The sequence below is a fragment of the Anguilla rostrata genome, chromosome 11 (assembly GCF_018555375.3).
Source record: "Anguilla rostrata isolate EN2019 chromosome 11, ASM1855537v3, whole genome shotgun sequence".
Classification (NCBI taxonomy): Eukaryota; Metazoa; Chordata; class Actinopteri; order Anguilliformes; family Anguillidae; genus Anguilla; species Anguilla rostrata.
In genome coordinates, this window is record NC_057943.1 from 42,258,916 (window position 1) to 42,286,908 (window position 27,993).

Below are 27,993 nucleotides of genomic sequence, written 5' to 3' on the forward strand. Positions count from 1 at the left end.
AACACCAAAAAAAAGTGCTTAGCGTGTGTGGACCCGAAAAAACCTGCCGAGTCGGCCGACCCACTTTTCCACAGGCCGGCCCAAAAATGTATTACTGCCTACGCCACTGCAGAGCAACACGGAGGACATAAAACAGAAATCGCTCCTAGAGGTTTTTTAAATTTTTATTAGCCAGTGTGGCTGATCAGACTGCCAAAACATTAGGCTATTTCATCTCGCTTTTGTTACACATCTATCTGTGTCATAACAATGAATGACACAGATAGGTATATTAGATATATTTATTGTGCCATTATCATGAGTTGGCATATTATGGCCAAAAGTTATTTTTTCAGAACATAAGTGAATTCATGTAAAATGCAGATTTTGAAATGTCCTGCGTTTGATTGGCTGGCACGAGTGCCGTTGAAGCAACAGGTAAAGTTTTTCCAATTACCAATTCCATCACATTTGAAAGAGCGAGCAGAGTAAAACGATGGCACCACATCAGCCTGCCTCTCCTAAACCCAACTGTAACCGAGAACAATATTCAGTGGCTCCGTTCCAAACGGGCGTCCACTCCTCAGCTACAGTCCGTTAAAAGCGGGCTTGAGTGGCAATGGACAGGTCGGCCATGATTGTTCAACAGCCGTTCAACCTCTGGTGGACTGAATGCGCAGGTGCGGCTGGGCTGTTAGAGCAGAGAGCACAGAGCATGAGAGGCAGTAAAGACGGAGGTTTGCTGCACAGGGAGGCGGTAAAGACGCAGGTTTGCTGTGCAGGGAGGCAGTAAAGACACAGGTTTGCTGTGTAGAGAGGCAGTAAAGACACAGGTTCGCTGTGCAGGGAGGTGGTGAAGACACAGGTTCGCTGTGCAGGGAGGTGGTAAAGACACAGGTTCGCTGTGTAGGGAGATGGTAAAGACACAGGTTCACTGTGCAGGGAGGTGGTAAAGATACAGGTTTGCTGTGCAGGGAGGTGGTAAAGACACAGGTTTGCTGTGCAGGGAGGTGGCAAAGACACAGGTTTGCTGTGCAGGGAGGTGGTAAAGACACAGGTTCGCTGTGCAGGAAGGTGGTAAAGACACAGGTTCGCTGTGCAGGGAGGTGGTAAAGACACAGGTTCGCTGTGCAGGAAGGTGGTAAAGACACAGGTTCGCTGTGCAGGGAGGTGGTAAAGACACAGGTTCGCTGTGCAGGAAGGTGGTAAAGACACAGGTTCGCTGTGCAGGGAGGCTCCGGTACACACAGGACGCGGCCGCAGGGCTCTTACGCCTGGTCCACACCGCTTACCTTGCCTGTGCATGACGGCTACCTCACCGAACTGCAGCAGCTCGCACGCATGTGTGTGTCCACACCGCCAGCTTTGCTGCTGCTGCGCTGCTACTGCCAGCCCTATCTGTCTACATTGAGTTTGCCTTTGATAATGGCCATCAATAATAGAATGCTTGATTTCATTTAATTATAAATTTAATTTATATTTAGTTTAGACAGGAAAAGTTTAAGAAGCGTGTGCTCAATTGTAAAAAAAAAAAATATTTATATTTTTTTTAATGTCTGTAACACATTCAGATATAGCCTAGGCATTGAAACTATAGTGAAAGGTGTCAGTTACGTAATGTTGCTGGCATGATGTCAATATGACTATCAGCAGATCTTTTCACCTTCTATTTTTGCTGTGAACCACGCGCCTCGCGCGTGAAAAACATGCTCCACGCCGAAACTCTAGATTACGAGCCGCGGCAGCGAGGCTCCAGCCGCGCCTCAGACGCGTGTCTCACGCTGGCTGTGTGGGCTGCTCTAACCTGCTAACATGGGCGCCGAAATGAGAAGCAAGAGGTCCCGCGACCGTCACGCACACGCGAGGTGAGCGGTGTGTACCAGGCCTTAGAGCTTCAGCTCTTCCTCTCTCAGCTCAGCTGCAGAGTCACCAGCGTTCATCGGAAGAAAAGCAGACTTCCTTCCTCCCTCTCGAGTCTCCTGGAGGTCAGGAGAGGCCACGGCATCTTCGCTGCTCAAACTGCAAGCCGGGGCAGCTTTCCAGCGACAGAACAAACAGGCTGCAAACCCCGCTTCGCTTGGACAGCGATGCTTCTCAGGAGCAGGCCGAACATATCTTTAAAGCAGGTGATGCTAATGCTTCATTAATGCGCCTTAACGACTGTGAATGTCAGTCTTCGAAGCTGTCTTTCATTCTAAAGCTGCCAAATTCGCTGAGTGTCCCTCTCGCCAACGATGGACTCAGAGACCGCCAGAGTAGCTCATGCACTTCCAGGCCATCCAGTGAACCTGAAGTTCATACTCATGGTCATGAAGGTAAATGTGTCTTGGCCTGTAACTGAACTAAGATTCACAGCTGTGTTACAGCCAGACACAGGTAGCCTAGCCTTGACAGCACCTAACCGCAGTGTTCCAGAAACAAATAATGCAATCGAGAGCAGGACTCTGCATTCTGGAAAAGTAACTCTGGCAATTTGCCTGCTCAAGACCAAGACCAATTAGCCTAACATTTCCAGAGTTGTTCTGTTTCGATGTCAGCGTGAACTAAGCTGTAACACTGCTTGATTTGCAGTGCCAAGATATCCATCAAACTACTTAGCCTACTACATACTAGTGTGTTACTAACAACCACAAAAATAATGATAATAATAATTTATATATATATATATATATATATATACACACTCACAGGCCACTTCATTAGGTACACCTGTTCAACTGCAAACTGCACCCATTAATGCAAATATCTAATAAGCCAATCACGTGGCAGCAGCTCAATGCATTTAGGCATGTGGACATGGTCAAGCCGATCTGCTGAAGTTCAAACCAAGCATCAGAATGGGGAAGAAAGGTGATTTAAGTGACTTTGAACGTGGCATGGTTGTTGGTGCGACGCTGTTGAGTATTTCAGAAACTGCTGATCTACTGGGATTTTCACGCACAACTATCTCTAGGGTTTACAGAGAATGGTCCGAAAAAGAGAAAATATCCAGTGAGCGGCAGTTCTCTAGGCGAACATGCCTTGTTGAGGTCAGAGGAGAATGGCAACAGTAACTCAAATAACTACTTGTTACAACCGCGGTATGCAGAAGAGCATCCCTGAACACACACCACATCAAACCTTGAAGCAGATGGGCTACAGCAGCAGAAGACCACACCAGGTGCCACTCCTGTCACCTAATGAACTGGCTGGTGAGTGTGTATATGTAGGCCTATATATACACACACACACACAGTATATACATGGAGCACTTGTACCAATTAATGACACATCCATGTAACATAGTTACAAAAGTTCCCTTAGGCACACCTTTTTGATTTATGATTTACTTTTTCATTAGAAAGCTATGTAGCAAACATTAGCTACCTTATCTTGGTAGTAAGCTAGAGTCAACAAAATCTTGGCACAGCCGTGTGTGTATGCTGTCCACCGGGTATAGGCTACCAAATAGTCCTTGGTTGCCTGAACAATAGAAGGCACCAGATTGCAAAAACAGTTAATACTGTAAAGTTACGTGTGCTGTGTGTAAAAGTGGCAGATAATTGTCTGGTAAGACGGGAAGGATGGAGGTTTCTGGCTTCTCTAAGAAATAGGCTACCTTTCCACAGCCCAGGAGTGGGGTCATGTCCTCTTCCCACACTGAACACAGGCAAAGTGGACACTGGGACAATCCGTGGCATAGCCAGCTGACGCAGAAACATGCCTCCTCCTGTCCCAAGTGGCTTTGGCCAATTTTTGTGGCGCGGGCCAACCTCACTCTAGCATAACAATAGCCTTTGCTGAGCCATGAAGGAAAAACCAGCTTCCATGAAACAATCAGGCTACCCTTTCTCACACTTCCTCTCTGCAGCCTCTGTAAAGGTCAGTAAAACAGATCGCTCTGCCCCTCACAGCGCAAACTGCGCACTTCAGCGCCCTGCATTTCTACGCTTCGTCATCAGAGCGGCGATTTAGGGGGCTCCTGAGGGGCGCACCGCGCTGATGCATCGAGCATAGAGCAGCGAACTGCCTTACAGCCTGAGCCTCCAGCCTCTTCATCGCCCTCATCTTCCTCATTCCCCCATTACTGCAACCTGAGCCTCCAGTCTTCATCTCATCCCTCTCCCCATACTACAGCGAGCTCGCTCTCATCCTCTCTCCCCATATCTACAGCCTGAGCCTCCAGCTCTTACTCTCATCTCCCATTCCTATTACACTGAGTCGCCCCTTCATCCCTCTCCCCATATCTACAGCCTGAGCCTCCAGCTTCTTCATCTCCCTCATCTTCCTCATTCCCCTTATCTACAGCCTGAGCCTCCAGCCTCTTCATCCCCCTCTCTCCCCATATCTACAGCCTGAGCCTCCAGCTCTCATCTCTCATCTCCTCATCCTATACCCGAGCTCCAGCTTCTCATCTCCCTCATCCTCTACTCCGCATACTACAGCCGTCCAGCTCTTCATCCCCCATCCCTCTCTCCCATTTACAACCTGGCTCCAGCCTCTCATCCCCCATCTCTCTCCCATATCTACAGAGCCTCCAGCTTCTTCATCCCTATCCTCTTCTCCCATATCAAGCTGGCCTCGCCTTTATCCCCTCTCTCCCATATCTACAGCTGCTCCGCTCTCATCTCCCTCATCTCCTCATTCCCTTCTACAGCCCGAGCCTCAGCTTTCTCCCTTCATCTCCTCATTCCTATTAAGCTGAGCTCAGCTTCACCCTACCATTCACCTGAGTTCCAGCTCTATCCTTCCCTCATCCCTTCCTTCCCGAGTTGCCAACTGTGTAGCTGCTGTCGTGTTTAGGTGACAACCAGAAGTCACTGTGCGAGGGACAACACAAACGCAGAAATGACAGGAATTCAACCACCATGCCACAATCATCAGCGATTATTCAAGTTCTGCGATGCACATAAATGAATGTTTATCCAGTTCTGCTCGCATTAGGCCCTACATGACAGAGCTGAACCTGGAGGACGGCTGCCCTCCTAGCACAGGAAACGAGCTGAAACAAACTGAATTTGACACCGAAATCAATCCCCTGCTGACGTGCCGATTTGTTTGGCACCTTCCTCTTTGGCCTCTCTCTCACTACCCTCCAGTGAACACAGCGACACATTCCCCACAGCAGAAGTTCATTTTGCATTTTCCAAGCGCGCGTCGCGCGTGTCGCAGCCCACAAACCTGCCCTGGCGGGCTCAGACGTTCGCCGCAGCAGGCGAGATGGGTTTCTGCAGACAGCTTCAGAGACATCTGATACGCCCTGCACCCACAACTGCAAGATCTGCACCGTGCAGCTGCTGCAGCCACCGGTGCAGAGTACACCAGTTGCACAAGGTAGAGTACTCTTACCGTGACTCTTAGCCTTTGGAAATGAGACTCTGACTGGCCTCACACATGCAAGTGATTCGCATTACCACGACAGCCCTGCTGTAGGAATTCTCAGTGTAAGCCAGACCTTTAGCAGGCATCTGAGCACTGTTACCCAGCTGGCCTGCATGTCTCTGAGCACTGTTACCCAGCATGTCTCTGAGCACTGTTACCCAACCCAGCATGTCTCTGAGCACTGTTACCCAGCCAGCCTGCGTGTCTCTGAGCACTGTTACCCAACCCAGCATGTCTCTGAGCACTGTTACCCAGCATGTCTCTGAGCACTGTTACCCAGCCAGCCTGCGTGTCTCTGAGCACTGTTACCCAACCCAGCATGTCTCTGAGCACTGTTACCCAGCATGTCTCTGAGCACTGTTACCCAGCATGTCTCTGAGCACTGTTACCCAACATGTCTCTGAGCGCTGTTACCCAGCATGTCTCTGAGCACTGTTACCCAGCATGTCTCTGAGCACTGTTACCCAGCAGTCTTGAGCATGTTACCAGATGTCTCTGAGCACTGTTACCCAACATGTCTCTGAGCACTGTTACCCAGCATGTCCTGAGCACTGTACCACCAGATGTCTCTGAGCACTGTTATCCGCATGTCTCTGAGCACTGTTACCAGCATGTCTCTGAGCACTGTTACCCAACCAGCATGTCTCTGAGCACTGTTACCCAGCATGTCTCTGAGCACTGTTACCCAACATGTCTCTGAGCACTGTTACCCAGCATGTCTCTGAGCGCTGTTACCCAGCCAGCCTGCATGTCTCGTCTGCACACACTGACAGGACTGACAGCCGTGCTGAAGGACTATCTTACCATCTTAAGGCATTCACTCCACAGAAAGCAAAGAAAAACATGCAACACCTCCTACGTACTGGAAGATTAGATTAGATCAGATCAGGGAGATTCAACATGTCTTTATTCTAGTGACACGTTTCAAAAACTACAATGGCCACCCTGCCCCACACACGTAAGCACAGGCCATTCAAATTCATCTGAATTAAGTAACAGTTGATGACGCATGTGGAGTGGTAACCATGGAAAATAAAGTAGGGTCACATTAGCTTGCAGGCTGCTTGGAAGTGTCCACCAATCACGACGGATGTTGTATCATTTGTTGTTACCAACGTAACTCATGATTGGTGGAGCTCCTCCCTGGTTTTTGTTTGAAAGATGGTAATTATAGAATGTTCTATGGTGACAACACCAATGTCCCACTCCCATCCCTATTTTATTATCCTCAGTTGAAATCAGGGCAGCACGATGGTGCAGTGAGTAGCACTGCCGCCTCACAGCAAGAAAGTTGTGGGTTCAAATCTCGACTAGGGGCCTTTCTGTGTGGAGTTTGTGGGTTCTCCCCGTGTCCGCGTGGGTTTCCTCCCACAGTCAGGTAGGCTAATTGAAGACTCTAAATTGCCCATAGGGCTGAGTTGGTGAGTGAATGGTGTGTTTACCCAGTCATAGATTGGCGGCCTGTCCAGGGTGTATTCCTGCCTCTCGCCCAGTGCATGCTGGGATAGGCTCTGGCACCCCCTGCGACCCTACTCAGGATAAGCGGGCATAGATAATGGATGGATAGTTGAAACCAGGAAACTAGTAAAATTGGTTTTAATGTCCAATGCAAGCTATTACGCTTCCTGTCTGACTATTGCAATTTATTTTCAAAAGAATAACCTCCATTTTGCAGGATTTGTGTTTGGACATATTTTGGAATTTTTCATCTGTAAAAAAGCATAATTTGATCAGACAATTGTAAAGCGCTTTGGATAAAAGCGCTATATAAATGCAGTCCATTTACCATTTAGACAATGACGGTTTTTAAACTGCTTAAGTTCCTGCCATTAGTTCTTTCTATACGGGGGACAGTCATTCCTTCAATGAAGAATTCCTGTTGATCTCTATATTTAAAACTTAACAGCTTCCCCCTCACGAGGGAAAGGCAAAGCGGTCAGCTCGCACTTCCGATCCACCGTAGTTCACTAGCCCCGTTTTCTCTTCTCAAAGGTCCAGCGGACACATAAATATGAATCACGCTGAGCCGTTAGCATTTCAGCGTCACTGCTGAGAACGTTACTCTACGAGGTGATTCTCAGAACAGGAGGAAGTGGTGGATCCTCAGTTCAAGCCGCTAACAATGTCCTAAAATAGTGTCAATTTGATTTTTCTTAAGGTGTGCCTCCAGCTGTCTTTGGCTTAAAAGTATCTACGCTTTATTAGGAAACTTTTCGTGTCACCTTAGCTTGCCATCCAAGATAATCTTGGAGGCGGACACTGCCTTCTCACAGGAACCAGTGCAAACTGGTAGCCTAAACAATGCATTGTGCATCTCGAAGTGTGACTGGTAGTGAGCCAAACCAAACAGGATTTTTCCACACTGAATGGGTAAATCAGGATATGAATCACAGTAATGTGCCAAGCAAAAGAAAGTTTGCAGTGGCTGGGGATTTAGCGTTATCTGTCCCACTGAATATGCAGGGATGTGCTAAACGTAGTTCTCTCATGAGACAGGCCTGCTGGACTACGCTGGCGAGACTCCAAGGCAGGGTGGGATACTGCTGCATTTTCCATGTAAATGTTTGTATGATGGAAAACAAAACAGTGGACTTTTCGGCAAACTCCTTTGAAGACAACACCCAGCAATTAGTCACAAGAAAGTCTATTGTGAACAGCACACAGCCTATTCAACTCTGCCAGTTTTAGCTGGAATTTGCACACAAAACTAAGACATTCTATCGACTTTTAATGCAAAATTGTGTGCATTGGTATTGACTAATTAGTGCAGGTCAGTTTCAACTACCACTGATTAATTTCCTTACGCATTTTAAGCAGTTCCAAAGGTTCAGTAGCTTGTCGAATCACATGGCAGCCTTGTTCCTAAACGGAACTGTAAAACTAAGCACAAAACTAATTATAGTCAGAACTACAAAGGAAGCTATACTGAATTAAAATACGAAAAACAAAATCGAAAACATTTCGATTTACATTGTTCGCGAGAACTGAGATCATTATATGCCAACATGAATTGGAAAAAAAACAACAGAGCTTTGAACGATATGTTGCGTGATATATTGTGATATACGTGATGATCTATATCTATTAATTCTGTCAGCTGCATACCACATCCCTATAATGTGAAACGGTGGAACTAACGAGTTATGGGGGCTATTTGAGCATTGTCAACTGTACAGCTACGGTTTCAAAACAAACCATTGACTATGTACAAAAGTTTCAGGTAGCACAAAGTCGCCAATATTAGCAACTACGCAACTTGTATACAGTACATTACAATCTGATGCGTGAGTAAATCGCAAGTCGCTTTTGTAAACAGAGAATCAAGCAAAAAATAAAGACACAAATCAAGTCCAAGTGAAGTCCTGTCGAGCGCTTCACAATAGTTATGCTATGTTGTGGATGCTTTTAGCACTGTCAGCAAGAGTTCGCACCACAACGCATGTGGGAGGCAAGCATTTTCTCACGTAGCTATTCATCTTGAAACCAAACTTATCTAGCATAGCAAGCCAAAACTTTCATTATGCAAACAAAAATTTGCAATCTGTGATTTGAATATTTAAAGAAAAAGCAGTAAAGGGGGCTACGGGAACACCAGAAATTTCTGATTTATCAATAGCAAGCCAGCGTTTACTTAATTAACTTTTATAGCTTCATAGACAAGCGAACCTACTGTGAAACTGAGAGGTTTTTAACAAAGCAGGAAGTAACGGCAGCTCGATCGCTAAGAAGCTGCAGGCGGGGAGCTAAGGTTACGACATGGTGGCAAATAAATCTTTAAACACATTTGTTAATAGATCGCTAGCTTGCGCACGAATGTTCAGAATATAGTTCGTTGCGAATACATACAGATTGTTAGCACCACACAATGTATCAGGACATGTAGTTATGTTAGCGTCATTACACGAAATGAAACAGTGTTCAAGTCGGACATGAACTTGCCTAGCAAGCAGTTGTCCAGCAAATCAAGCGAAACTATGCTAGCCGATCATGAATAGTGAGTATCCGAAATATTGATGAATAAATTTCACGAAAGCTAAACTGGTGTTGAACAAAGTAAACTACGCAAACAAACCATTTAACTAGCCAACATTCAATGCGAAGACTACCGTTGGCATATACGGCTTGTCACTACAGGCTGCTATAACATTAGTTTTCCAGCTAACTGGCTGGCTCACGCCCTGTAGCTAAACACACATCTGCACAAACTACAAAGAAAGAAAGAAGACCACCAGACAGGATATCAGGAATTAGCACGTGATGCCACAATCCATTCAGACGAGCAACCAATTTACACAGCGTGCAGTTAATTGAAAAACAAGCTCCCTACCTTCTCCTCATCCGAAAGCTGCTCCTCAAAGTCCGCCATCTTGGCTCTTCTGGACCAGCTACAGACAGACTTGCATTGTGGGAATATGGCCACTTCACGTTCTAAAACGGTGTTGCAGTAACAGTTAGCGGTAGTTAACTAAACGTTACCTAACTCGCCAGTACAGTGCTGCTCATTTAAGATATCACTGATCAAATGTCAGTTTACAATTTTATTTATTTATTAAAATTTTTAAAACATAATTTAATGGAAGCGATGCACATACTTCAGTGACACCTTTGCTGACTGCTTGCAGTAACATTCAATATAAATTGTAACATTACTAGCCTAACGTTCTTTAACTATCTAGTTAACATAATATCAAATTAAGTGGCAATCGTTAGCTAATTTATTATGACGGAATTAACGAGAAAAAATTGGAGGGCGTCTGGTTAGATGATGCTGCAAGCAAATATTTATTTTAAGATTCGTCGTATAAGTGTAGCTCATAGTTCACAGCTATTACACATAATAGTTTAACAGTAGAGTAAGCATCTCCCGAAGAGCTTCTACGAAGCCACCACAAAAGATAACATCTACATTTAGTAAATGGATAGTTTGAGTCTGAATATGTTTAGGTACAAAAATGAATCATATTTGAATTCCATTTGTGCTATTTTATATATTTTTAAATTACTTTGTTGTAATCCATGACATCTACAACATTGTCACGGTCTGCTGACGGTGCTACCCAAGGTTGGGTTTAGAACCTATGTTCTCCAGGTAAAGTTAAGATGTATCGTTCCAAATGGCAGTCCTCCAGCATCCCATAATTCTTGTGTTTATACTGTCATCCAGTCAAAAATGGCGGACACCAGTAACAGTACCTCACAATCATCTGGATTTACAGATAAATTAAAATCATGGCTTTCCTGGTCATGGACGTACATATGGGCTATTTGGTTCGCCATGGTCTTAGTTCTGATCTACGTGCTGCGGAGCCCACTGAAGCTCCAGGAAACTCTTGCCACAGGTAAGATTGTATGCCTAGCTGCAAAGCTTGCTAGGTGGCTAACGTCAGTTGGCTATCTAAAACTAGTTTGCTGATCAGCGCTAGTTGCTTGCTTGCTAGCTGGTTAACAGCAAAATGTGATTAACAGAGCAGAAAGCAGGGGAAGTTTCGATATGAAAAATTGTTACTGTAATATAGTTGGCTATAGCTAATAGTAATTGGAATGCTTTTGGGTGCTTGCTGTAGAGCTAGCTACCGGTACGCTGTTAGCTAATTGTGATCCTTACCGCTAAATTCATACGTTAGCTTATGACTAAAATAGTTTGTTAGACAGATGTTCCTTGATGATTGATTAGCTAAGTAAAATATATGTAGCTAGCAGTTACGTTTTTCTTACATGGCAAATTTTGTTAAATGGTCTTACGTTGCCATTGTGTCACAGAAACATGCACGAGTAATTCTGCTAGTCTGACAGCAAAAACAGAACGAGCTAAGACTTCAGCTAATTACAATTTCTTCTTGCACACGTAAGGGTTTGGAATCACAACTGACTTTCAAAAATAACCTGTTTATGGGAGATTAGCATTCACTTAACGCGAGATAGCTTCTTGTGCACAAAAGAGAGCGAATGGACCCCGAACTATGAAGTACACCAGCAGAGATAAACAAGTTGACAGTGCTAAACAAGTGAATAGAACACTGACCTCTCAGAGCATTGTTATACAAACGTATTAAGCATTTGGTAAAGAGTTCACTGTCGCTGCAATGTTGAAATTGCATGTTAATTTACGCGTTGTTTATGTCGTCGGTTTATATCAATGATATCAAACTCTGATATGTCCCATCAGTGGCATACATATTTGACTAGAGCCAAGTATTTTGAAGTTAACCGCCGAGAAAAAAACTAGGATAACGGAACAAGCATTACATTAAATCGCTAGAGATCGTGTGATGACCAGGGCACCATTTCCCTCCCTTGCAGCTTCTGTCTTCCTGAACACACTGACGCCTAAATTCTATGTGGCACTCACTGGGACCTCGTCGCTTATTTCTGGCCTCATTTTGGTGAGTCGTTACCACTACTTAATTTAAAAACAGTGCGGTCATGGTTGTGGGTCCAAGTGGTAGCGTTGAGGTTATTGGTTATGGATCGATTTCAGTTTTTAACTGTTTTTTTTCTCTGCAGACCTCTTGGAGATTATTCAGTAATCTACTTGAACATGTAACAGATGCAGAAATGATCTAAATCGAGCTACTCGTTCTTTTTCCATATCTCTCCTATCTTTGACAGATATTTGAATGGTGGTACTTCCGGAAGTACGGTACTTCATTCATTGAACAAGTGTCTGTAAGTCACTTGCGCCCTCTGCTGGGTGGTGTGGAGAACAGTAGTTCAGCCGGTCTGTTCTCCTCTGTGAATGGAGACGCGGAACCAAGACCCAGCGTGTCGGGTACGGTGAAGTTGAGTTTGTTTAGCTCTGTTCTGTTTTAAATTAAATGACGCGTCATATATTGTTATAACATTATATGTAACCTGTAGCTGAGCGGCTGGATTGATGTACCATCAATAGTTTTAGGAACTTTGCGATTGAGATAAATCCAGTTAATAGCCAGTGGTCATTACAACTCCCTTCTGCTACAGGTTTAAATGCCACACGTATAGTACCGGTATGCATATTTTTTCTGGCAAGACTTGCTGTATTAATGCTGTATATAAAGTTCCTTTATGTTAGATTTTATTCCTACATAAATTTCAACTTGCTGTATTGCAGGAGAACCCAATTACATTTTAAATTGCTTGTAAACTGAACACAAAGGATTCATTTCTTTATTTACATGTGAATATCTATGCATTTCTTTCATAGCTTTTGCGGTTGATGGTGACATATGTCTTTTTCAGAATGCAAAGTGTGGAGGAACCCATTAAATTTATTCAGAGGATCAGAGTACAGCAGGTACGGGTTGTTGTAATTAAAGAGAAATTACCATTCATTTAGAATGATACTGCTTGCAATATATCAGGACTATGACACCTATACGGGACATTGAGCATTGAGAGACAATATCAGATTCATTCAAAGACCAAAAAAAGACAAAGCCAGCCATTTTTTTGTTGTGAAAGTAGCTTTTTAAATGATTTCCGATTTGAAGGTATACCTGGGTGACAGGAAAGGAGCCGCTGACGTATTACGACATGAACCTGTCGGCACAGGACCACCAGACCTTCTTCACCTGCGACACGCAGCAGCTCAAGCCAGAGGACGCTGGTGGGTACTCTTCCTTTTCTCCTTCAGCCTCTTTATTCATTTATCTGTCGTTTATTGATTCTGTCATTCCTTTCATTACTGAGGCATTTTTTTAATTAAAAAAGAGAGTCAAGCAACCCAGTGTAATCCTCACAAGGGCTTTTGGAAATGGAAGAGCAGGTTTTGGTTTATTCAAATGGCTACCTCTGGGTTTCTTTGCGTCTTCATTGGTTCATTTAAGAATCATGTCTGTTCCAGCTGCTTGATTTTACATTTGATAAGCTAGATTGATTGAAACTTCCCTTACTGGTGTATTGAAGTTTTCCCATAGGCTAGTGGTGCCTCTGTGTCCAGTGTTTAATGGAATGCCTGTTCTTTATGGTTCATGGGACTTTTGAACGTGTTGATAGATTAAAGGAACCACGTTTCATTGGTTTACTGAAAATATCACTTTCCTTTAAGCAGATGAATACTTGCTGTCATTGGTTAACTATCAGATAGTTTATACATCGAGAGAAAGGATTGAAGCTGTTTCTGTACTATGGAACGGGAATGTCTGTTTGTACTACAGATTGTAGCGTCTTTCTGTACTATGGAATGGGAGCATCCTTGTGTACTATGGGATGGGAGTGTCTTTCTGTACTATGGAATGGGAGCATCCTTGTGTACTATGGAATGGTAGTGTCTTTCTGTACTATGGAATGGGAGCATCCTTGTGTACTATGGGATGGGAGTGTCTTTCTGTACTATGGAATGGGAGCATCCTTGTGTACTATGAAATGGTAGTGTCTTTCTGTACTATGGAATGGGAGCATCCTTGTGTACTATGAAATGGTAGTGTCTTTCTGTACTATGGAATGGGAGCATCCTTGTGTACTATGAAATGGTAGTGTCTTTCTGTACTATGGAATGGGAGCATCCTTGTGTACTATGGAATGGTAGTGTCTTTCTGTACTATGGAATGGGAGCATCCTTGTGTACTATGGGATGGGAGTGTCTTTCTGTACTATGGAATGGGAGCATCCTTGTGTACTATGAAATGGTAGTGTCTTTCTGTACTATGGAATGGGAGCATCCTTGTGTACTATGAAATGGTAGTGTCTTTCTGTACTATGGAATGGGAGCATCCTTGTGTACTATGGGATGGGAGTGTCTTTCTGTACTATGGAATGGTAGTGTATTACTGTACTATGGAATGGGAGCATCCTTGTGTACTATGAAATGGTAGTGTCTTTCTGTACTATGGAATGGGAGCATCCTTGTGTACTATGGGATGGGAGTGTCTTTCTGTACTATGGAATGGTAGTGTCTTTCTGTACTATGTAATGGGAGCATCCTTGTGCACTATGGAATGGGAGCAGTTTTATATTTCTAGTGGTTTTCTGTAAGTACACACTTCCACATTCACCTGCCTCCACATAATGTGTCACAAGAAAAGCACACTTACTTTGGGCAAGGGTGGGGGAGTTGGTATTTTGTCTGGTCTTTTTGGGCACACTCTGGAGGACAGGATAGTGTTCTCTCACCCTCTGCCCCGACGCCGGGCTTCTCGCTCAGACCCCCCAGCGTAACCGGACGCGTTCTGTAGACCCCCCCCCCGTCAGGGTGGATTATGGCGGGGTGGGGGTGGGGGGGAGCAGGGTTCAAGCCCAGCGCACACTGGTTAACAGAGGCAAGCGACAGGCCCTAATCTGACTGTAGGGGAGTTTAATTGAGTTCTGATACGGTTTCGGGCAGGAGCACAGCCGCACCATTGTCAGCGAAGGGCGACACCCCAAATCCAATTCTGCCCCTGAATGGACAGCGCGGGCGCGGGTGCAGGGGGGCGGGGGGGCACTGTGACTATACAAAGAGCGGCTTATCTGATTCCCTGTGTGGATCACTGGAACATTTTAGGCTGTGAGTCGATCTGAGAAATGTTAATTGAATCCCAAGTGTGTGGGCGGTGTGCTTCTGGTCAGGTTATATCGTATAAAGCAAACACTGTAGTAGTGCTGTCTGTGCACATTGTGAGTCAGAGTTTGCATGGGTGCACACACAGTGCCTTAATAGTACATCTGACTGCAGTTGCAGTTATTCAAAGCTATCTTCATGGCACTTGTGCGTATTGGGCCTATTTGCTACTTTATGTGTGCGCCATCGTAGTGTTATGACTAAATCACATACTCTGTTTTCAAAAAGTAATTAACTGACTGGTGGATTGATTAACAGGTGGACCGCCCTACAAAAATAATAATCTTGGGCAATTAGTACAAACCACCGCTTTGCTAGAACTGGAAGCGAACTGGCAGGCCAGTGCGACCTATAAAGCACATTGGTGCGGCTCAATGTGAAATATGTGCAGGGGGTGTCGTTTGGTAAAAAAATCTGGGCTCACCCACACAGCTTCTAAAGGCGACGTGAGGAATGTAAATAAAAACAGCAGTTAAAAATAACGAATGCTGAATCCTTTCCTGCCGTCCTCTTGTGGGCTGAGACAAACGTTGTGTAACAGGCTAATAAAGCTTTGGGCTCGCGCCCGCCTCGGTGGCACTGATTGGAGGCCTGGGTTCCTGTGGAATGATGGGGGGGTGAAAGAGGGATTAACTCGTCACGGAATTCAGCCGTGGGCTCTCAGCCTGTCCGTCACTGCCGGCCGCCTCCCCCTCGTTCTGTGACCCCGCCTCCCCGCCCCACCCGTCCCCTCTGGAGTTCTTATTAAAAACCTGCTAAGCTCTGTCAGCAGTAAGTGCAGTACTGCCCGTCACTCAGGGCAACAACGTTTTCAAAGCTTTTTAATGGCTGAATTACGCACACTCTGATTGGCCGAACACTAGCAGAGGAGGGCTTTGAGCGGTAGCCCCCTTGTTCTGTTTGGTGCTCTTTCAGCAGTGAGCAGTAAGAGCAAAGCAGTACCTCAGCCTGGTCTTTGAACATATGCTAGTCATGATGGAATTTGACCTTAAGACAGCGGTGTACAGCCCTGTTACCTGCCCTGTTCTGAATAAATGCACGGTCCGATGAGGTAAATGATTGGGATAATTAAATAATTAAGAGCAGAAGTTGGCATGAAGTCCAGAAACAGGATTGACCTTCCAGGAATGCTGTTCCGCACCCTTATATAGAGCCTGTATTTCAAGATGAGTCAAGCAATCATTCAGATAATCGTGACAGTCATTTCTGTTAGTCTTTTGATTACCATTTAATCAGACCACAAGAAGGGAGGTAGATTGTTGTCGTGCTTGTTAAGGGTTTGTAGACTGTTATGATACACCACTGAGAGACGTGTGAAGCAGCTCTGTCTTTCTCTCTCTCTCTCTCGATTGAATTTCAAAAAATTCTAATTCTCTCTCTCTCTCTCCCCTTTTCTCTCCTCTCTCTCCTCTCCTCCTCTGCTTCTCTCCTCTCTCTCTCTCTCTCCTCTCTCTCTTCTCTCTCTTCGTCCCTCCTTCTTTCTCTCTCTCTCACGCTCTCTCTCTCTCTCTCTCGCGCTCTCTCTCTCTCTCTCTCTCTCTCAGTGATGCAGAAGGCGTGGAGGGAGAGGAACCCACAGGCGCGGATCAAAGCTGCGTATCAGGCCATTGAGCTGAACAACGAGTGAGTGTATCTGAACACACACGCACATTCACACACGCGCACGCACACACACGTGCACACACACACACTCATTGTCACTCCATCAGGTTCTTTAATTGCGTTGTGTGTAAGGTTGAGTAATGTTCTCAAGGGTACAGCAGCATGGCTGGGATTTGAACTCGCAACCTCTGCATCATTCGCACAGTAAGCACTGAACCCCCCCCCACCGCTGTCCCGCAGGTGTGCCACAGCGTACGTTCTCCTGGCCGAGGAGGAAGCCACCACCATCACAGAGGCCGAGAGGCTCTTCAGACAGGCTCTGAGGAGCGGTAAGGGGGGGCAGGGGGGCGGGGCCAACAGGCCCTGAGGAGCGTTAAGCAGGTGGCGGTTAGGGGAGTGGGGGGAGGAGTAAGATGTGGGCTTTTCTCTCATTGGCTTTAATCTTCATAAGACATCACGTATTTAGATCTGAACTGCTAATACAGCCACAGACACTGTGGCAGCTCTCTGAAAAGGTTATATATTGCACTGGATTTTTTGTCAGGTAATCAGCCATTAATCAGTATTAACAATCAGCGTAGTAATATGGCTATAAAAAGTAAGGAAATTGTATGCTTGTAGTTTTAAATGTATAATAAAAATGATTCTTTGATTCAAAAAATCTGGTGGTTCTTCACATGTAAGTTTGTTTTGGACGCCATTTTGTGGAATCCCGTTTGCTTGTTTTGTATCCGTAGAAACGGCAGGCTGAACGCTCTCTTTCCCTCCACAGCCGGCAAGGACACCAACGTGCTGGTGTACATCAAGCGCAGATTAGCCATGTGCGCTCGCAAGCTGGGGCGGGTCAAAGAGGCCGTGAAGATGATGAGAGACGTGAGTGGCTTTCACACCCAGACCCTCTGACCGCGAGCTGGCTAGCAGACGCTGGACCCCATGTGCTGCAGGTTTGAGCGAGGAAACACCTTCTGTTGCCACGGAGATGGATGAACACGTCCACGCTACATCTCAGGCAGTTGCTGAACAGAGCAGTAGAATGATTTGATTTATTAGTACAAAATACAAGTGACATTTCAGCCATTTTGGCTCTGCAACAAGTCTGATGAAGAGCCAAAATGGCCAAAATGTCACTTGTATTTGGTTGTAATGAATTGTACTGCAACAGTGAAATGCAGCAAACAGTGGCTGGTGTCATCCTTTTTAATAGTGTTAGTAAGTTAAATTTAAAGAAGCAAGTTAAATGTTAAACTCATTTATAAAATCCTTTTTAATAACATCTATTGCCCCCTGCAGAAATTAAGTACCTCTGTTACCCCCAGCAGAACTAAAGTACCTCTATTACCCCCAGCAGAACTGAAGTACCTCTGTTGCCCCTACAGAAAAAAACTGTATCTATTGGACGCAGCGCAAATCCAGTGAAATACGTCACTGAATGTTTGAAAAATGCTCAGGTCTTTGGTTTGGTGTGCGGTGTGATTTACCCTGCTGAGCAGACAGCAGTTATGGTTCTGTGACGTCTTCTCTCCTCTCCGCTCTTCCTCCCAGTTAATGAAGGAATTCCCGCTCCTGGGAATGTTAAATATTCACGAAAACCTGCTGGAAGCCCTCTTAGAGATGCAGGCGTACGCGGACGTGCAGGCGGTGCTGGCCAAATATGACGGTAAGACCAGCCGCGGCTGGGCTCGGCGCGCCCGGACTGCGCCTCTTTGACTGTGACGGCACCTTGCTTCCGGGCTGGACCGTGCTCATTTTGGGCTTGTCCTCCCTGCCGTTCCAGATATAAGCCTGCCGAAGTCTGCCACGATATGCTACACATCGGCCCTGCTGAAAGCACGAGCTGTATCAGACAAGTAAGTGCACACCCCCCCTCCCCCGCCATCACAACCTGAAGGCTGATTCTGACAACTTCTCCAAAGTCTGAGACCAGAATACTCAAAATGCAATAGTGTGTAAATAGAACAGAACAGGGACAAACAGTCCAGACTGATCCAACAGGGGTCTTCTTCAGAGTCTTGGCTGTTAAATGAGGGTACAGCTCTGCAGTTACATTTTGAGTGCTCTGGGATATACTCAGCTAGTCTTACCCTTTGTAGAAGTTGCCTGAGTAAAGAACTTTGCAGAGCATTGGTCACATTTACACTTTTCATCTAGCGACAAACACATACACAGCTTACATTTTAAAATATGTGATGCCCTTATTCAGCTGTGTACTTGCTGATGAAGTTCAGGTTGAATAACTCTGCCCAAGGATAAAGTTGTTTGCACTGGCTGGGACTGAAACTCGCAACCTCCCCTAACGGTTCACTGTGCGACCCTGCGCCAGGTTCTCGCCGGAAGCGGCGTCGAGACGAGGCCTGAGCACGGCGGAGATGAACGCGGTGGAGGCCATCCACAGAGCGGTGGAGTTCAACCCGCATGTGCCAAAGGTCAGTGTGTATCCCCAGCGGTGGAGTTCAACCCGCATGTGCCAAAGGTCAGTGTGTATCCACAGCGGTGGAGTTCAACCCGCATGTGCCAAAGGTCAGTGTGTATCCCCAGCGGTGGAGTTCAACCCGCATGTGCCAAAGGTCAGTGTGTATCCCCAGCGGTGGAGTTCAACCCGCATGTGCCAAAGGTCAGTGTGTATCCACAGAGCGGTGGAGTTCAACCCGCATGTTCCAAAGGTCAGTGTGTATCCACAGCGGTGGAGTTCAACCCACACGTTCCAAAGGTCAGTGTGTAGCCACAGAGTGGTGGAGTTCAACCCGCACGTGCCAAAGGTCAGTGTGTATCCACAGAGCGGTGGAGTTCAACCTGCATGTGCCACAGGTCAGTGTGTATCCACAGAGTGGTGGAGTTCAACACACACGTTCCAAAGGTCAGTGTGTAGCCACAGAGCGGTGGAGTTCAACCCACACGTTCCAAAGGTCAGTGTGTATCCACAGCGGTGGAGTTCAACCCGCACGTTCCAAAGGTCAGTGTGTATCCACAGCGGTGGAGTTCAACACACACGTTCCAAAGGTCAGTGTGTATCCACAGCGGTGGAGTTCAACCCGCACGTTCCAAAGGTCAGTGTGTATCCACAGCGGTGGAGTTCAACCCCACGTTCCAAAGGTCAGTGTGTATCCACAGCGTGGAGTTCAACCCGCACGTTCCAAAGGTCAGTGTGTATCCACAGCGGTGGAGTTCAACACACACGTGCCAAAGGTCAGTGTGTATCCACAGCGGTGGAGTTCAACCCACACGTTCCAAAGGTCAGTGTCTCTGGCTACTGCACCAGGATGCGGGGCTGAGCTGTAGATCCGTCTGCGTGTCGGGATCGAGAGAGCGACTGCGCTGCACTCACACTTAAATGACCTGCTTTAACTCGTTTTAGTCCGCTACCCCACCACCGGTCTAATGGTGCCCCCCCCCCACAGAACACCTCCTTAGGAACCCTGCTGCTCTCCCTGTTCTGTGGACAGGACGCCGCAAAAGCAGCAGAACTTTCTGCCCTCAGAACAAGCCTCACATCCCCCTCGCCTGTCCTGGCCTTGTTGAGCGTGTTTAATCCCAGATCGCTCAGCATAGGAGCGTCTGCTCACTGAGGGGTCCTCAGTCCTGTAAGCCTGTCTCCACATACCGCCACTTACTCCGTTAGGGCTGTTAAAAGCACGTGTTTTAAGTTCCGTCATCGTTTTTTAAAATGTAAACTCATCTTCACACAATGCGGGTTTGGCTCATTGGTGTAGTTTCAGTGATCAGGCATCCATACCTTCAGTTCCTGATTTCATCTGTCGTCCTTTAAATGAATCGTTTAAAAGCTCTGTTCTAATCCATGTGACATGTTATGGGTAGTGAAACAAGTGGATCTGACTGATTCATGTGGGAACACATTTAAATATGGGACCTTTATTTTTCATGGCATGCATATGTGGTAGGGTGAGACCTTTCATAAAAACTAAGTTCCTAATTAGTCGTAATTAACAGTTTGTTACAATTTGGGAATCACAGGTGAGGTTGGGATGATTAACCAGGACGCACAGGGGTCCCTCAGGGTCTCCCAGAGCAAAATGAGCTGGTGTGGGTGCAGGCTTTTGTTTTAACTCAGCACTACAACACGCAATTCAGCTAATGAGCTAATCATGGTCTTCAGTGAAGTTGAATCAGGTGTCTTAGCGCTGGGCTAAAACAAAAACCTGCACCCACACCGGCCCTTTTTGGATAAGGTTGGACACCCCTGCCCCAGAGGTTGAAAGGGCCCGAATGTCCCTTACTGCCTTTTTCTCCCTGCTAGCCTGCCCTACTTCAGTCCGCCAGCAGGTGTCACTCTTGCTTTAGGAAAGCAGGGCTCCTCAGCAAATACCACTGATGGTGGAAGTGAAGGCTTGAAAACACAGAAAGATGTGACATTGTATGCGTACAGAGGGAAAGGGAAAGGGCTACTGTTGTGTAACTAATAATAATAGTCTTTGTTGTGATGAATTTATTTGGATTATTTAGATTTTTGTCCTTTTTTAGATGATGTTAAATGTTATTTTTTTGGGAGGGGGATGATATTGTTTGATATTAGTTTAGATTATTTCTGCCGCAGTACTCCCCCCCCCCCCCCCCCCCAGTACTGAGCTCTCTGTGCTGTCTGTACTACCCCCCCCCCCAGTACTGAGCTCTCTGTGCTGTCTGTACTGCCCCCCCCCAGTACTGAGCTCTCTGTGCTGTCTGTACTGCCCCCTCCCCAGTACTGAGCTCTCTGTGCTGTCTGTACTGCCCCCCCAGTACTGAGCTCTCTGTGCTGTCTGTACTGCCCCCCTCAGTACTGAGCTCTCTGTGCTGTCTGTACTGCCCCCCCCAGTACTGAGCTCTCTGTGCTGTCTGTACTGCCCCCCTCAGTACTGAGCTCTCTGTGCTGTCTGTACTGCCCCCCCAGTACTGAGCTCTCTGTGCTGTCTGTACTGCCCCCCCAGTACTGAGCTCTCTGTGCTGTCTGTACTGCCCCCTCCCCAGTACTGAGCTCTCTGTGCTGTCTGTACTGCCCCCCCCCAATACTGAGCTCTCTGTGCTGTCTGTACTGCCCCTCCTCAGTACTGAGCTCTCTGTGCTGTCTGTACTGCCCCTCCTCAGTACTGAGCTCTCTGTGCTGTCTGTACTGCCCCCTCCCCAGTACTGAGCTCTCTGTGCTGTCTGTACTGCCCCCCCAGTACTGAGCTCTCTGTGCTGTCTGTACTGCCCCCCCCAGTACTGAGCTCTCTGTGCTGTCTGTACTGCCCCTCCCCAGTACTGAGCTCTCTGTGCTGTCTGTACTGCCCCCCCAAGTACTGAGCTCTCTGTGCTGTCTGTACTGCCCCCCCCCCAGTACTGAGCTCTCTGTGCTGTCTGTACTGCCCCTCCTCAGTACTGAGCTCTCTGTGCTGTCTGTACTGCCCCCCCTCAGTACTGAGCTCTCTGTGCTGTCTGTACTGCCCCCCTCAGTACTGAGCTCTCTGTGCTGTCTGTACTGCCCCTCCCAGTACTGAGCTCTCTGTGCTGTCTGTACTGCCCCTCCTCAGTACTGAGCTCTCTGTGCTGTCTGTACTGCCCCCTCCCCAGTACTGAGCTCTCTGTGCTGTCTGTACTGCCCCCCTCAGTACTGAGCTCTCTGTGCTGTCTGTACTGCCCCTCCTCAGTACTGAGCTCTCTGTGCTGTCTGTACTGCCCCTCCTCAGTACTGAGCTCTCTGTGCTGTCTGTACTGCCCCTCCTCAGTACTGAGCTCTCTGTGCTGTCTGTACTACCCCCTCCTCAATCTCTCTCTCACTCAGTCTCTCTCACTCTCTCCCATCATTCTTCCTCTTTCTCTCTCTCACTCTCACTCTCTCACTGCTGTCTAACCCAGGGAGACGGCCTAGATTGGCCCGTTTCCGTGGAAATTGCGCCTAGCGTCCAGGTCCAGAGTCTGGGCGGTGTTTGTAAATCCCGACCCCGCCCCGCCCCGCCCCGCCCCGAGCGTCTCTCCGGGCGCGGCAGACGTCATCGGCAGGGCCGGGGCGAGGTCCGCGGGGGGGGGGTGGGGGTGGGGATATAGAACCTCAGCTGGAGCCGGGGCAGTAAATCATGGTCTCTCTGCGGATCTGTGAGCCGACCTGTCCTCCGGAGTCGCGCTGAAAATTAAATATTATTTGACCAAAAAAAGTCTGCAATCAATCAGCAGAGAATTTCCGGACATCAAGGATATGGCCTTTCAGTGTCCAGCAGACTGCACGCTCTCAGTGCCCAGCAGACTGGCACTGGTTCGCGGTCGCCGTCACGGTTCACGGTCGTGGTCTTGGTTCGCGGTCTTGGTTCGCGGTCGCGGTCTTGGTTCACGGTCGCGGTCTTGGTTCGCGGTCACGGTTGCGGTTCACTGTCGCGGTCGCGGTCCGCCGCGCCTTTCCCAGTTTGGGCTGACGGGCTCCCGCCAGCGCCCCGGGGGTCAGAGAGCGGGACGGCAGGCCTGTTTTCCCCGCCGGACGCCTGAATGGGCAGCTAAATCCCCTCCTCGGCCCTTCCCACGGGGATTAGGGCGGGGGCGTCCCGCGCCCCCGAGAGCGCCGACGCGTCGCACGGCGTCGCTTCCCCCGAACGCGTAACCCCCCCCATCGTACAGCCTGCGGGAGGGGGCGGGGGCGGGGCAGGGTGTGCTTTGATCTCCGTCAGACGGGTGGCTCCCGTCCTCCTCGGCGTGTTTTCTCCGCGGCTGCCGGGCATCCCATAATACTCAGCGGCTCTTCTCCTCACCCCCCCGCCCCATGGCTGACTCATACACAGAGACCGCCGCACTATGAGCTGTTTATTGCTAAGACAAACACGCCGGCTCGCCCCCTTCAGCCGCTCTTACCTACGCCCCTTGTTGTGGAAAATAAGCCGGTCTCTTTTAACAGTGAACTGTCCAAACAAACGCTTTTCCCTCTCTCAGAGTGGTTCCCATGGCCTCGGCCGCTCGGCTGCCCCGGAATGGCCGCCGCTGCCCTCTGGTGTCATTTGAGGCACTAAAACACACTGTATATCAGGAAACTGTCTCTTTGGGCTGTCAGTGGCAGCAGTGATCTGACAGAATATCAAAGCAAGAATTCCCGCAGAGGTCGCAAGGTGACTTTTTGTTTGGCAAAGTGTTCCTAAGTTTATTAGCCACTTTGCAGGGATTATGTTATGCTCTTAGTTTAAGGTTTTTGACACACAGAACGCCCACTGATCCAAACTTTATTTGGATTTTCACAGAATTACGACAACAATAAAAACATACTCGTGCGGCTTGCTGCTGCTTTGATGAAAGAGGACATTTTTAGCCAAGTAAACAGGCCTGTGACTACCAGGGCCTGTGACTATTGTCACGGCTCTCTCAGGAAGCTATATCGCGACGGCTCTGTCAGGAAGCTATATCGCGACGGCTCTGTCAGGAAGCTATATCGCGACGGCTCTGTCAGGAAGCTATATCGCGACGGCTCCCAGATTGATATTTCATGCCATGTTTAACTTTAAGGGTGTTGTCCTCCTGGAGGTGCGTACACGCATGCAAGTACGCTCGCTCAAACACACACACAAGCTCCCGTAGAATAAAACATAAACACACAGTTTTTAACCAGAGAGAACATTACACTTGACTTTGGATTTTACATACTGAATCTTTTTCTATTGAATCTGCCTTAGCTGTCATCAGACGCTGAAAAAGATCTGAGCAGAATTTCTCCGGTAAACGATCTAAGGCCATCTTGTCATCCAAAAATCCTAATTTTCTTAATTTTCCTAAATGGAGTGTTCTCTGTTCATCCAGACAATTTTTTTGTTTGTTTGTTTTAAACAAAGGAAACTCAGTTTCAGTTCATCTCATTTTTCATCTGTGACCCTGTAAACCCCGCCTCCCCGGTCTGTGACCCTGTAAACCCCGCCTCCCCGGTCTGTGACCCTGTAAACCCTGCCTCCCCTGGTCTGTGACCCTGTAAACCCCGCCTCCCCGGTCTGTGACCCTGTAAACCCCGCCTCCCCTGGTCTGTGACCCTGTAAACCCCGCCTCCCCGGTCTGTGACCCTGTAAACCCCGCCTCCCCGGTCTGTGACCCTGTAAACCCCGCCTGCCCGGTCTGTGACCCTGTAAACCCCGCCTCCCTGGTCTGTGACCCTGTCTGTTGTAATAAAGCTCTCTCTGGGTGAAGGTAACCTAACCGCTTTAAGGACTCGGGCTGGGCCTCTTAACTGCTGGAGCACTAAGTGGACCCACACCGGCCTCCCCGCCGCGGCAGCCGCGGATTAGTGATGTCATAAAGGGCGCCCCACGCACCCCCGGGCTCTTTCTGCCTCTGTTTTCATTTTTCCTCTCAGGCCTTGACCCCCCCCCCCCCGTTGCGTCCTCTCGCCCCTTTCCAGTTTCCACTCACCTGAGTTCCAGCGAAAGCCAGAAGAGTGGAGGCCCACGATCATGTGTGTGTGTTTCAGTCCTGTGGGGTCCCCCTGCGTAAGGAGGCACACGCTGTTATAGATCACCCTCCCTGCTCACCGCTTCCCTGTGTTTCAGCACCGAGAGCGTGCAGTCTGCTGGGCACTGAGAGCGTGCAGTCTGCTGGGCACTGAGAGCGTGCAGTCTGCTGGGCACTGAGAGCGTGCAGTCTGCTGGGCATGAGAGCATGCAGTCTGCTGGGCACTGAGAGCGTGCAGTCTGCTGGGCACTGAGAGCGTGCAGTCTGCTGGGCACTGAGAGCGTGCAGTCTGCTGGGCACTGAGAGCGTGCAGTCTGCTGGGCACTGAGAGCGTGCAGTCTGCTGGGCACTGAGAGCGTGCAGTCTGCTGGGCACTGAGAGCATGCAGTCTGCTGGGCACTGAGAGCGTGCAGTCTGCTGGGCACTGAGAGCGTGCAGTCTGCTGGGCACTGAGAGCATGCAGTCTGCTGGGCACTGAGAGCATGCAGTCTGCTGGGCACTGAGAGCGTGCAGTCTGCTGGGCACTGAGAGCGTGCAGTCTGCTGGGCACTGAGAGCGTGCAGTCTGCTGGGACACTGAGAGCGTGCAGTCTGCTGGGCACTGAGAGCATGCAGTCTGCTGGGCACTGAGAGCATGCAGTCTGCTGGGCACTGAGAGCGTGCAGTCTGCTGGGCATGAGAGCATGCAGTCTGCTGGGCACTGAGAGCGTGCAGTCTGCTGGGCACTGAGAGCGTGCAGTCTGCTGGCACTGAGAGCATGCATCTGCTGGGCACTGAGAGCGTGCAGTCTGCTGGGCACTGAGAGCTGCAGTCTGCTGGGCACTGAGAGCATGCAGTCTGCTGGCACTGAGAGCATGCAGTCTGCTGGGCACTGAGAGCATGCAGTCTGCTGGGCACTGAGAGCGTGCAGTCTGCTGGACACTGAGAGCATGAAATCTGCTGCTGGACACTGAGAGCATGCAGTCTGCTGGGCACTGAGAGCATGCAGTCTGCTGGGCACTGAGAGCATGCAGTCTGCTGGGCACTGAGAGCGTGCAGTCTGCTGGGCACTGAGAGCATGCAGTCTGCTGGGCACTGAGAGCGTGCAGTCTGCTGGGCACTGAGAGCATGCAGTCTGCTGGGCACTGAGAGCGTGCAGTCTGCTGGGCACGGAGAGCATGCAGTCTGCTGCTGGGCACTGAGAGCATGCAGTCTGCTGGACACAGAGCATGCAGTCTGCTGCTGGGCACTGAGAGCATGCAGTCTGCTGCTGGCCACTGAGAGCATGCAGTCTGCTGCTGGGCACTGAGAGCATGCAGTCTGCTGGACACTGAGAGCATGCAGTCTGCTGGGCACTGAGAGCATGCAGTCTGCTGGGCACTGAGAGCGTGCAGTCTGCTGGGCACTGAGAGCATGCAGTCTGCTGGACACTGAGAGCATGCAGTCTGCTGCTGCCCACTGAGAGCATGCAGTCTGCTGGGCACTGAGAGCGTGCAGTCTGCTGGGCACTGAGAGCATGCAGTCTGCTGGGCACTGAGAGCGTGCAGTCTGCTGCTGCCCACTGAGAGCATGCAGTCTGCTGGGCACTGAGAGCATGCAGTCTGCTGGGCACTGAGAGCGTGCAGTCTGCTGGGCACTGAGAGCGTGCAGTCTGCTGGGCACTGAGAGCGTGCAGTCTGCTGCTGCCCACTGAGAGCATGCAGTCTGCTGGGCACTGAGAGCGTGCAGTCTGCTGCTGCCCACTGAGAGCATGCAGTCTGCTGGGCACTGAGAGCGTGCAGTCTGCTGGGCACTGAGAGCATGAAATCTGCTGGACACTGAGAGCATGCAGTCTGCTGCTGCCCACTGAGAGCATGCAGTCTGCTGGGCACTGAGAGCGTGCAGTCTGCTGGGCACTGAGAGCGTGCAGTCTGCTGGACACTGAAAGGCCATATCCTTGATGTCCGGAAATTCTCTGCTGATTGATTGCAGACTTTTTTTGGTCAAATAATATTTAATTTTCATTTATTCATGAAATCAGGAAGTCACCTTGAAAAAGTTGCGTCTGTTCCCGGGTAATTCGGAGCAGACCGTTTGTAGTAGTCAGAGCTGGCGGGGCTGGATGTACCGAGCACCTGCTCGTCCGCTAACGGACCGCGGCTCGGGTCGGAAATGTACAGAGCGCGGCTTGTGTGACACAAAAACATGGCCGCCGCAGTGCTCCTTCGCGCCCGCTGTTCCCCGGACCTGAGCGAGCTCACCCGGGTCCCGAGCCGGCAGGCAGGCTGGGGGAGCGGAGCAGTACCCCCCGTCCCCACCAACCCCACCCCCCCGGCGCGGGCCCCTCTGGATGCCCCCGTCGGCTCTGGAAGCGGGGACCGGGGGGGATTAGAGGAGATTAGGAAGCCTGTAACCCTCCGAAAGTGTCAGTCTGAGACTCACGGTCGTGTGAACCGGCTCGCCTGCGAACGGCCCCGCCCCGGCTGCAGACGCTGGGGTGGGGGGGGGGGGGGGTTGGGGGGGATATCACCCTCCGCACACAGGAGGCCGGGCTGGGCCAAGCTCGGCCAGTACTTCCCATCTTCTCTCACACTGAGCTCTAATGCAGCCATATTTATTTATTTATTCGTCTGATCTGCCGCTCTGTGTCTCTTAGCTGTCGCTATTTTGATCAGCGTAAACATTGACTGACTGACCATGTTGGTCACAAAGCTACACCCTGAGTGGACCAGAGGAGGATGGGCTCCCCCCTTGAGTCTGGGTCCTTCCAAGGTTCTTTCCATCTGCCACAGGGAGTTTTTCCTTGCCACTCTTGCTTTAGGCTTGCTCCTGTGGGGGTTTAGGCCAGGGTTGTCTGTGAAGCGTATTGTGACAATTGTTTGTGAAACACGCTTCAACTTCAAGGGTGTGTGAGTGCCAAATGTACAGGGCTTTACAAAGTACTTTGAGGTGGTCTTACCATTACATTACATCACATTACATTGCATTACATCACATTACATTTGTTTAGCTGATGCTTTTTAACCAGCGACTTGCGATGAAAGAGAAAATTAGCACATTCATTTGTGTGAGCATCAGTGCCTGACCTGGCTAATAACATCACCTGACCAGCAAGAGCAAGTGCAACCTCAATAGAACAGTCAGTGTAAATTAGCTTAAGCTAACCTAGAACTGTAATACAAATCAGGCTCATGTAGT

At 48.8% G+C, this 27,993-nt stretch overlaps 2 protein-coding genes across 2 annotated transcripts in view; one reads left to right on the plus strand and one right to left on the minus strand.

The window, feature by feature from the left end:
* The window catches only part of LOC135234992 (F-actin-capping protein subunit alpha-1), a 20,730-nt gene extending 10,946 nt beyond the window's left edge, over positions 1–9,784 (minus strand). Inside the window, exon 1 of the mRNA XM_064300168.1 lies at positions 9,668–9,784. Coding sequence (XP_064156238.1) covers positions 9,668–9,706 — 39 coding nt within the window. The 5' untranslated portion in view covers positions 9,707–9,784. The remainder of the gene's footprint in view (positions 1–9,667) is intronic.
* A 690-nt stretch (positions 9,785–10,474) lies between these two features.
* The window catches only part of st7l (suppression of tumorigenicity 7 like), a 35,436-nt gene continuing 17,917 nt past the window's right edge, over positions 10,475–27,993 (plus strand). The window contains exons 1-11 of the mRNA XM_064300167.1: positions 10,475–10,679; positions 11,641–11,723; positions 11,950–12,109; positions 12,559–12,613; positions 12,810–12,925; positions 16,402–16,480; positions 16,700–16,788; positions 17,232–17,332; positions 18,002–18,116; positions 18,234–18,306; positions 18,780–18,882. Of these exons, the coding sequence (XP_064156237.1) occupies positions 10,511–10,679; positions 11,641–11,723; positions 11,950–12,109; positions 12,559–12,613; positions 12,810–12,925; positions 16,402–16,480; positions 16,700–16,788; positions 17,232–17,332; positions 18,002–18,116; positions 18,234–18,306; positions 18,780–18,882 (1,143 nt within the window). The 5' untranslated portion in view covers positions 10,475–10,510. The remainder of the gene's footprint in view (positions 10,680–11,640; positions 11,724–11,949; positions 12,110–12,558; positions 12,614–12,809; positions 12,926–16,401; positions 16,481–16,699; positions 16,789–17,231; positions 17,333–18,001; positions 18,117–18,233; positions 18,307–18,779; positions 18,883–27,993) is intronic.